We start from the raw sequence: 10999 nt of genomic DNA, 5'->3' as shown, positions 1-10999 counted from the left end.
AAAGGGGAATTTCACCCTGACAAAAAGATTGATGTTAAAGTACCAGAAAAAGCAATAGAAAATATTGGTGAAGGTTTGAGGAAAAAGTTATTAGAATCTCGCATTTTCTTATTTCTGACGTCATATATCAGCAGCTGCTCCAAATGTTGTCATATAAAATGCATGAATTTTAATGTTTTAATGGTTCATAATGACTAAAAATTTTCTCTACGAATATACTGAAGGCAAAATAAAAACCATTTTCAATTTCTGAGAAATTCACAATTCAGTGATATTTCAAATTCATGACACATGAGAAGCTACTCGCATAAGACGTCCCAAATAAAAAAAATCTAATAACTTTTCAAATCTTTTGATTTGCCTCAAACCTTCACCAAATTTGTTTTGGTCATATTTTTTTACTGCTATTCTCGCAATAAACTTTGTGTCAGGGTGGACTTTCCCTTTCATGAATCAGAAATTAATGGAAAAAAGTAATGTGAGAAAATCACACAACCGCAATAGGATTTTACAACTGACTTTGCAAGGCCATCGTTTTACAAACTGGTGGGCAATCCAGGCCAGTGTTTCCACAGCTAAAAAATAAATTTCCCGCAACTGAATCCCAAATTCTCTTAAATTCATAGATATTTCCTGGAATTTTCAATTTTGATTTTAAACAAAAATCAGGCAATAATACAGCGAGCCTAAATTTGGTCTAGGTGGCCAAAATCAAGGATTTAGCATTTTTTTTTTTGTTCACTCCCTCTTTAAAAAAAGGAACAAAATACAAATCGGGGCGCAGAGCGCGAGCAGAAAATTTTGAGCTACGTATGGCTGTACAACATTATTAAAATGTAACCTGAATATCATGAATATTGATAGTTTCTACGTCTAATTGTTGTTTAATTTAATTTTTGGATTTCCCAAAATTTCCTTGAATATTTTTTTTTCCCGAACCTTTCCTGGAAAAAGTCAAAATTTCCGGAAATTTCCCGAATTTTGGAAAGAGTGGAAACACTGATCCAGGCTTCCGTCGAGGCGATGTAACATTCTCAAAAGGTAATCTTCTACCATTTGTATACAAATGTGTTGAAATAAGGATTTTTTAATCAAAGCTCAAGATTTTTAGATTGTCATATGATCCTATTACAAATATATTCAAGAAGTCTTGTTCAGGAGAACAAAATAAAATTATTTACAAGGACTAAAACTAACTAATTTTCAACACATAATACAACCTCCTATAATTTAAAGATTAAAAGAAAATGATTTATTAATAAATTCTTATGGCTGATAAGCACAACTCCAATAGGAGCTCTCAGACAATACAGGAATTGTTAGATACAACGTTGGACAAGTCCTTTCATGAAACGCTCCCAAGAGAACCTTATACATTAAGCATATAACGAGGCTGGACTTAATTTAACAATTACATGCAAAATTTGATATCAAAACATGACAAAACATTTAGTTAGTAACTCCTTGGATTTTCGAGCTGTCATTTACAACATCAATTCCAAACAAACCCAAAATCCTGTTTTGACATAATTTGATATCTACACAGCATGACCATCAGAATTGTAAATGAAATCAAGTATTTGAGCAATTTTAAATCTGTCATGTACTATTTTGCAACTTTAGTACCAAGTATAAATACCCAGAAGTGACACTGAACAGAAAAACTCCTGAAACATTGCGACACAATCGTTTTGTGTGACAGTTTGATCGTGAAAATGTAAGGGGGCCAAATCCCCCCCCCCCATCCTCCAGCCAAATATAGGGTTAAGTTTATAGGTGTCAAGGCTGAAAAGTTTCATGGTATGATTCCCAGGTTGCCCGAACCTCTATAGTATTGGCTACACATAACAAATGATCAACCAGTCTAGAGTAAGAAAAAAATGAAAATTGATGTTTGATGTTAACAAAATATTCTTATACAGTGCCTTTAATTTCCTTTGAATAAATTAACTAATATTTCAAAACACCTCATCACAGTAGAATCATGTTATTCACTGTGAAAGTGCACTTTTATAAAAGCAAATATCTTCACTACTGAAAAATTGATCTCAAAAAAATATAAGAACTTTGAGGACAGCTCAATATTTTTAGTTATGACAGATGTACATGTAAGAACCTTCTTTTGCTTCAAAAGAGTTCTCTACAGGGATTAGGAGATTGTTTCTGAAGAATATGTTGACACAACACAGCTTTTTTATGAGCTACCCCCAAATAATAATAATTACATTTATATAGCGCTTCATACTTTGGTTTCTAAGTGCTTTACATTGTAATTATTATTATTACCCGTCACAGGATCCATCACTGTTCCACACATAGACCCGTATTCAGAAGTCAGGTTTAACTTAGACCATGGTCTAACTCTGTGCTAAAATTATGGGAAGCCAAAAGTGTCAAATTTTTTGGAAGTTGTACATTTCTTATCTTTACTGTGCTCTTTCCTGATTCATCAATGGTGAAGACAATAATCTACTTCCTAGACAATTATTAATGATTTAAGAGCCAAATGAGCTGAAATATATCTTTACTGTTAGTGATTCATGTAACAATTGGCTATCCATACTGAAACCATAACTTTAAACCTGAATTTAAGTTAAACCCAACTTCAGAATACGGGCCATAAAGTGCACCATCTCCACTCCCTGGGGAGTATCCTGGCCTGGCAACCATGTATTGGTGCAAATGTGCCAAACAGGTCTACATTTTGTGATACAAGTCAAAAGCAGAAATAAAAATATTTGGTAGAATCATAATGTGCACATTGTCAAATTTTGTCATTGAGAAGATTTGTTTTGGATTTGAAAAAAAAGAGCTGTACTTTACAGAACACAAGTCATGAAAGCAATATTGATCAATCTCTCTTGTAAATACATGTATGGAATATGCCGTTTCATAAAGAGCGATTTGGGTGGCCAGTAATCTTTACCTTCAGATACTTCGTAAAACAATTCAGTGGATTTGCAGAATTCAGTCCATTTACTTTGGAGAGACTATAAATTCGGAAATGCAAGAGGATTCAGTCAAATATGGTGAACAGATGTCATGATTAGTTTACATGAGTTTCAACCATTGAAGTACATGTCGAACTCAAGATGCAATGAACAAAATAACTCAAATTATGTTATTTTTGTGCATTATCTTTATAGATTGAATAAAATTTACACTAAAATTTTTGTGAGACAATATTACTCAAATGATGGTGATCTCACATTGTTCTCTGTGCTATCTCATTGTGATTTAAAATAACACATGCTGGTACAGAACACAAGCAAATATCCTACAAGGCCATCATCCAGAATGTGATAGTCTTGCAATCCAGAACTGTTACTACAGTGTAGTAGTTCACAGAACTAAGATAATCACTACATACTGGATTGAATATCTTACCATTCTCTTTCAGGCCAGGGATGCTTCATCGTCCACCACGGTCACCATGGCGATGATGACCCCTATCCTCGTCTCTGTGCTCTCTTCTACTTTCTCTATCCCTCTTTCCTCCATCCCTGTCTCTATCCCTTCTGCTTTCTTTGTAAGTATTCACATCATCTTCATAGTCCCTGGAAGCTCTTCCTCTATGTCTGTCATCGTTTTGACCGACTGATCTTTCGCTTTTTTGTCTTCTATCCATCTGGTCATCCTCCTTCATCCGCTTATCATTTCCATTCCTTTCATATCTATCACGGCTTGGAGAATCAGAACGTTCGACTTTGATTTTCTTTTGTCTGTGTCCGTCACTCTCCTCCCTCCCGTTGCTTTTCTTATGTCTTCTCTCCTCACTATCGCTTCTCGGTTCTCTCTTCATCTTCCTTTCCTCTCTCCGATCATCTTTCCTATCTCTTTTCCTACTCTCTCCATCGCTCTCCAGCTCCCGTTTGATTGTCCGTCTTTCACCATGATGCTTTGAGATTGATTTCTTTCTCCTCTCTTCTCCTGAATCACTCTCTGAATCAGAGTCGGCATACCGCCCTCTCCTCGATTTTCCATTGTGTCCTTGTTCCTTTCTCCTTCTCGTATCTCTCTTCCCACGTTCATCAAGACTACTATCATCATCTGTAGAGGTTTTAGAATGGTGTCCTTTTTCTGATTTTCTACTATGCTTACGTTGTTTGTTCCTTCTGTCTCTGTCATCAACTTCATCATCTGATGATGTTTCAGAGTGATGTCCTCTCCTGGATCTTCCACTATGCTTACGTTCTTTCTCCTTTCTATCTCTCTCATAATGTTCATCATCCGAAGACGATTCAGCATAATGTCCTTTCCTGGATTTTCCACCATGCTGTCTTTCCTTCTCCCTCCTTCTATCCTTCTTCCCTCGTTCATCTGAGTGGCTATCACTATCATCCGATGAGTGCGATGCCTTTCTTTTCTTTATCTTCTTCATGTCCTTCTTCTTCTTCTTAGAGCTCTTTGAATTTAGACGCTTCTGCTTCTTCTCCATCTTCTCCAACTTCCTACAATTAGGAAGAAATACATAATTAAATCAATTATCATCCAATTCCATGTGCATCAGCTTGGCAAAGTAATGTCTTATTTTTTTTTTTTTGCAAGGACAAAAATATGTAGTAAATAAAGAAAAATATGCCCTTAGAGTGTCAAACAAAAACACAAAATCATTCTGCTCGGCTCATAAAAGCCTATATCTACAGGTCGCATGCCTGGATTAGGATTCCTAGTGTAACGTCCCAAGTTCACTGAAATACTTCAGTCGATTTCTTGAAATGAATATTCAGTTAGAGCCACTTTATCCACCCCAGCAGATTCAACTGCGGCAAGTTCCACTGTACCATTTCTAAACAATGTAAAAAGTTTCAGAAAGGCGAAGGATACAAAACAAGTGAAAATAAACAATTAGCACATTTCACAACCTTTGTGAGCTTATTGTGCCGTCCTGCAAGTTAATCCCAACAGATTCGTAAACAAAATAGTACTCAACACTCTGCATAAGTCATTGTACTTCTCTCCTATTACAGAACCATTGTACTTTTCTTTTTAAAGAAGTCATTATTCTTCCCCATGCTTTGGGTTCCTTGCCGAGTTAATTTTTTTTGTAATGTTTTCATTCTCATTTGCAGCAAATGCTCAATAAAGGAAAAGTTTGACCTGTAAGTGGAAAAACTAGGCCTCTCGTTATAGTGAATGTTGGTGGGGTATGAAATGTGAAACACACAAATTCTTTTTGGATCAATGTAAGCATGAGCATACTTACTTAAGTAGTTTCACTTTGTCTTTCATGGAGAGTGATTTGAGGAAAGCTTCTTCTGGTTCCACATCATCATCCTCATCGTCACTGCTGCCAACAAATTTCTGCAATATCAAATAAAATTCAGGACGATTAATTAGATTTAAATTGCAATTATTACTGTCCATCAACTTTATTTAATAAGTGATAAGGCAACATCTTTAACGGTACATAAAAAAAAATGATACCTGAAAATTGTGAAAACAAACAAGTTGTAGATAAAATACTGGTACAACAATTTGAAAGACTATTGGCATAACATGTCATTACCATGGCAATGCAATAAAAAAGATTTGTCTTGACACTAAAACAGTTTCAAGAGTAATTTAGGGAAGTAGTTTGACCGGCAGGATTTGCGGCAGACAGACCGCTAAACCAACGTTCTCGCCAGGTTTATTCTGTACGCTGAGTCCCATTTTTCAAGTGTTTTGTATAGCTCAGTCAGAGATTGAACCCAGAACTTCCTGTTGAGAAGGCGAGCACTCTTCCGCTAAGCCATCATGTTCGATAACAGGGATTGGCATGCCTTATCGATCAACTGTCCCACAAATTGTTTTTAAAGTATCTATCACCATTTTGAATCATTATACAGGCAGCTAATGGGTGATGTACAGTACACAAAAAATATAAAACCGAAAGCATGACATGTACTTGCACACAGACAGTCCTCCCACCTGATTTTTAGCATCCTCATTGACTTTCCTTCCAAGGACGTTCTGTTTCAGAGCCAGCCCATCCCTTCTCATATCCTCCATCAGATCAGATTTGTCGGTGCTGGGTCCAGCAATCTCATCGTCCTTGGTCTGGTCAAACTTTGGGCACTGTAGATGAAAGCAATGGGAACTTTGTCAAAATAAAATGTGTTGTATCATAGAGATAGCAGGGTACTGGTAAATACAAGACTTGTATATCCTTCTGAAAGTTGTATCACACTACTTTCCAAGTATAAAAAGCTGAGTGTGTGACATGACTTACTTGAATTCTGATGAATAGTGTCTGAAAGAAACACAATATTGGTCAAGCTCAGAGACATGCTCAGATGCCTCCATGTTAATAAGCTTGGCACTTTTATTCATGGGGGCAAATGGAATTCCCATCGTGGTTCATGTGTGTGCTGATACTTGAACTCAAATGGATGACATCAATTAGGGAGAACAATTTTCTTTTTTTTTTACATCTTCCAGCCATTTCAGGATCAAACATGCCAAGTGGTGAATTTAGTTATACAAGATTTTGTCTTTTAGTTGACCATTTTTTGTCATGAATTCTGTAATCTGATTTAGTAAATTTGTTGTGAGACAAACCCGTATTCACCCAATTTACAAGGTCAAAGAGATCAAATGGGTGATATAAACCAGTATCATGCATAAATTTATAACCGGCTTCATGCAACATCCCCGAAAACCACGTACCTCTCTATCAGTGTTGACATGGCCCCACTTGTGGCATCTGATACACTTGACGTTGCGGACAGCGATACCAAAGGGTTGGTCGGTGACTTCCATGTCCTTGGCGTAGCCTTCTCTAGGAGCCCCACGCTGCCATTCAAACTTGTACTCCTGATCCCCATCCTCCTTCTCTTCCTGCTTCATGCCCTTGGGCGGTTCGTACATGAAATTCAGGCCATGCTTCACCCGTACGTCACCCATTAGCTGCCTGTATAGCGAATCAAGATGGTGATAGATACATTAAAAACAGTTTGTGGGACTGTAAATTGATAATAGATGGTACAAAGCTTGGAAATCAGTTTGTGGGACCGATGACTGATAATACACAAAAACGGTATAGAAACATGAAATTCAGTTTGTGGGATTGCAGATTGATAACAGATGGTCACCAAATATGAAAATCAGTTGGGAAATCTAACTTGAGGTATGGGTGGACTTTCCATTTAAACACTGCATTACTTCTCATTGATGTCTCCAAGTACCTAACCTTGTTTTTAAAAAGGGCATCGTCATTCAATGCCACAAAGAGCCTGAGTATGAATAGGCAAAAATAAAAGAAAGTATCGGTTGTTCATCCCCAAATACATTATTTGTGCTGCTGCATTCCTATCCCCCCCCAAATATAAATATTTCAAGACACAAATTTGATTTATCTCTGCTCATTTCAGGTCATTGAATGAAAGTCACCACATATGTCATCTGGGGTTGGGGGAAAATTATTGTTTTGGAGAAAAAAAAACTCTCATCCTCCTGGTAGTGTTATTCAAAAGGTGAGGTCAGAAACTGTTTTTCTGAATTTGCCTAATGCAGACCTGTCAACCCTTTACAAAAAAGTGTTCTTAAAAGGAAAAGAAAGTTTTTTTGACAAAAAAGAGTATTTTTAAGTTTTGTCTCAACGTAACAATTGCCAGCCTGTTGTAGTGAGATCGGTGAAAAAAATGTGAAATGACTCTCCTTGGAAAAATTGAGAATTCACCCTTTTAAACATGTGCTCATAGGCAAGAATTTACTTATTCTTTTCATGCGACAAGTTACTGGCCTGACAGTGATTTTTTTTACAGGTCTGGGACTGTCGGATCGGTGCTAGTGTCACACGCTGTGTATATTACATGTACATACTCCATGATCGGAAAAAAAGTAACTAATCATACCAAAAAAGTATTGGTGTGTTCATAGCAAAAAGAGGAACCAATACTCTATAAAAAGGGAGCGGTTGGAATGTCTGCTAATGGAATGGAGCCCTGCAAAAGTGGAACAATTACACTGTGACAAACAATATTACCTATTGTTATAAGTGTCTTGTTCTCTTTCATATTCAGATCTCAAGGCTTCTTGCTTTTTCTTTTCTGCATCAGTCCTCTGTTCTGCCATCCATACCTGTTAAAAAAACAACCAAACACATTTAATTACCAAGTTGGCTTGATGAACTACGTGTAAAATGGTTGAATTTGAAAATATTTTAGACAAAGATCAGAAACATGAAAAGCAACATTATTATTCACCTGAAACTAAACTTTGTGAAAGGTAAGCTAGGTTAAAGGAGAATGAAACTTTGGAACAAGATAGCTTGTGTGAAAACAGAAAAATCAAAGAAACAGATCAACAAAAGTTTGAGGAAAATCAGACAAATAATGAGAAAGTTATGAGCATTTGAATATTGCGATCACCAATACTATGGAGATCCTCAAATTGGCAATGCAACAAACTTTGCAAAGATGTCACTTGTGAACAACTCTCCCCATTACTTTAGTGCATATTTCACTTAAATTGCCTCTTTCATCACATCTATCAGTTGATCATGTCACTTGTTCTTTCTGGAGGATGGCATGTAATACAGATTTTTAAAAAATACACCATGGACAACTAATGAGTCACATTACTTATTAGCTGTCCATGATCAGATGGTGAAAATTAAAAGACAAAAAGGCCAAATGATGCACATTAAAAAATTGGATTGGCAATGCGACAAGGATGTGATGGTACATGTGAACAACTTTCCCTTTGACTGACTATAAAATACCCTCTGTCTTTTTTTGGCATTTTGCATTTCTTATTGTGATGCAAACTCTTTATCCCTGGGACTGGGTATTCTTAAAAATATGTTTGACTGTCACTGAGTTTTGATGAAAGTTGACATGATTGTCCACTGCACTAAATACTAGTGCTGTTGTCAATAGGCCTCATATCGACACTGATGCATTACTTTTCACATAAATGTGAGCAGCAGCGAAAATGTGTTTTTGTCAAAGTTGTGACCGCCGCAATTGAGCGCTTACTTCAAATCACGAAGTCACACAAAAACTTCCCTTCCTTCATTTGGAGATTGTTGCTTAGATCGCCGCGGAAGTGATACTGAAATTATCTGTTGATTTTCATTATTTTTTACTGTCAATATGAGGAGCTTGCGTTTGCAGTACATGTGTACCAGCGTGCACTGTTGTAATTAGTGATTCCAAAATTGGCTCCGAGTGTTATTGCGCAATGCTTTCGAGACCGGATCGTGGTGCAAAACTTGATTCTGCAGAAAAATATGTGGATTAAATCGGTGATTTTGAAAGTGAATTCACCCCTGCTTAGGCCTAGTGAAAATATGTTTTGAGCCCTGTATTATATAGATCTAGTGTGGGGATATCACTCGTCGTGTCAAGGTGAATACATTTTGATTGAGTGTTATGTTCTACTATCGAATGATTTTTTTTTTGTTAGGGAGCCTAGGCTAAATTACGGTCGCTTTTTCATGTCGACATTGTCGATGTCGGGATTAATTTTTAGGCAGTGTATACAGCCACACGCGTGTGTCTTTACCATCCAGCCACACGCGTGTGGTTATATCCAGAACACCTATCTGTGGATACCGCCACACGCCGCCAGTAATAACAGTAAAACACGTACCGCGGTATGTAGGTCTGACCGTCTATATGAGTATATCACGATCAAAATAACCTCATTTCTTCATTAAATTCTTACATTCTAAACCCCTTTGATTTCTTTAAATCATTTCAATTTCATTCTCACCGTCTTCTTTCCTTGCTTTTCTTGTCTTGTTACAAAAGGCCGCCTGTTAAATAGCAAATTTCCACACTTTTTCTACTTGTGTCGATTCTCTACTGAATCTAGGCTATGTGCGCGTACGTGCGTATGTACGAAACCCAAACTGTGTATGTCTACTACTATACTGCGCTGCGCTAACGCTGTATGGGTCTCTGCCACCGCGAAGGAAGCCAGAATCGAAACAAGTAGAAAAAGAGAATTTGCTGTTAAACAGACGACCGTTTGTAACAAGACAAGAAAAGCAAGGAGAGAAGACGGTGAGAATGAAATTGAAACGATCTAAGGATATCAAAGGGGTTTAGAATGTAAGAATTTAATGAAGAAATGAGGTTATTTTGATTGTGATATAGACGGTCAGACACACGTGTTTTACTGTTATTACTGGCGGCGTGTGGCGGTATCCACAGATATGTGTTCTGGATATAACCACACGCGTGTGGCTGGATGGTAAAGACACACGCGTGTGGCTGTATACACTGCCTAATTTTTAAGCGACGTGTCGACATGCATTTTTTTCCCGACAAAAGCACTAGGCCTACTAAATACGGATCTCACAAATGGTAAATTTGAAGCACAATGAAAAATTAATTTAAATCATATTGGACGTATAGGCTAGGGCCTTTATATGTTGACAATTATAAGAGAAAATCAGATTTGGAAAATGGAACTGCAGTGGAAAGTCGAGTTTCCGAAATACGTTTCGCAACACAAATCACAACGAGTGGGACCGGTAGTCCAGAAACGACAAAATATAAAAATAAACGATTCCTTTCGTTAAACAAATTGCACTGTGTATATCCTAAATTATCTTACCCGTTTAATATTTGCATAGGATGCTGGGTGAAAGAACTTCTTGCACATAAAATTGGCAAATGATTTCCCCATGACGACGAATTTTATTGAAGAATTACGAAGGAGAATTCGCCGATTGACGCCACAGAAATTCCGCTTGCTTTCTTTTTTCTTCCCATCATAGAGCTGTCGTAGATGGCGCATAGCTACAAAAAACAAGGCCCTAAAAATGAACCCACTTTACATTTTACTCTCGTTGATCATCATGTTATTAATCTCTGTTACCATTTTGTCCTTATTATCGGCGTCATCATCATCATCATCGTCGTCACCATCACCATTATCATCTTCTCCTCATCACCATATCACCACAATCCCCAACACCTCATCAACATAATCATCATTATCATCATCATCATAATTAAAATCATCATCATCACCATCATCATTCTAATTAAGCTGAGAGTTG

The 10999-nt window shown here is 37.0% G+C and overlaps 1 protein-coding gene across 1 annotated transcript; it reads right to left on the bottom strand.

Annotated features, from left to right (window-relative positions):
- Window positions 1–2677: 2677 nt before the first annotated feature.
- Window positions 2678–10712, bottom strand: LOC121426478 (corepressor interacting with RBPJ 1-like). Its single transcript, XM_041622798.1, has 6 exons — window positions 10552–10712; window positions 7970–8064; window positions 6652–6895; window positions 5914–6060; window positions 5207–5304; window positions 2678–4451 (listed from the first exon to the last, which is right to left on the bottom strand). Exons 1-6 carry the CDS (start codon window positions 10621–10623, stop codon window positions 3413–3415), a joined length of 1695 nt encoding a protein of 564 aa, XP_041478732.1. The 5' UTR covers window positions 10624–10712; the 3' UTR covers window positions 2678–3412.
- Between the last annotated feature and the right edge of the window lie 287 nt (window positions 10713–10999).

Source organism: Lytechinus variegatus, chromosome 13, assembly GCF_018143015.1.
Source record: "Lytechinus variegatus isolate NC3 chromosome 13, Lvar_3.0, whole genome shotgun sequence".
Classification (NCBI taxonomy): domain Eukaryota; kingdom Metazoa; phylum Echinodermata; class Echinoidea; order Temnopleuroida; family Toxopneustidae; genus Lytechinus; species Lytechinus variegatus.
The sequence above is the reverse complement of the archived record's forward strand: the minus strand, read 5'-3'. Positions and strand labels throughout refer to the sequence as shown.

Bases quoted from the DNA above. Each gene is read 5' to 3' on its own strand.
- LOC121426478 (XM_041622798.1), bottom strand. From the start codon at position 10,623: ATGGGGAAATCATTTGCCAATTTTATGTGCAAGAAGTTCTTTCACCCA. The intron at 6,061-6,651 runs GTACGTGGTTTT...TTTCATCTACAG, and splicing joins ATGTCAACACTGATAGAGAG to TGCCCAAAGTTTGACCAGAC. The intron at 5,305-5,913 runs GTGGGAGGACTG...TTGATATTGCAG, and splicing joins ATGAGGATGCTAAAAATCAG to AAATTTGTTGGCAGCAGTGA.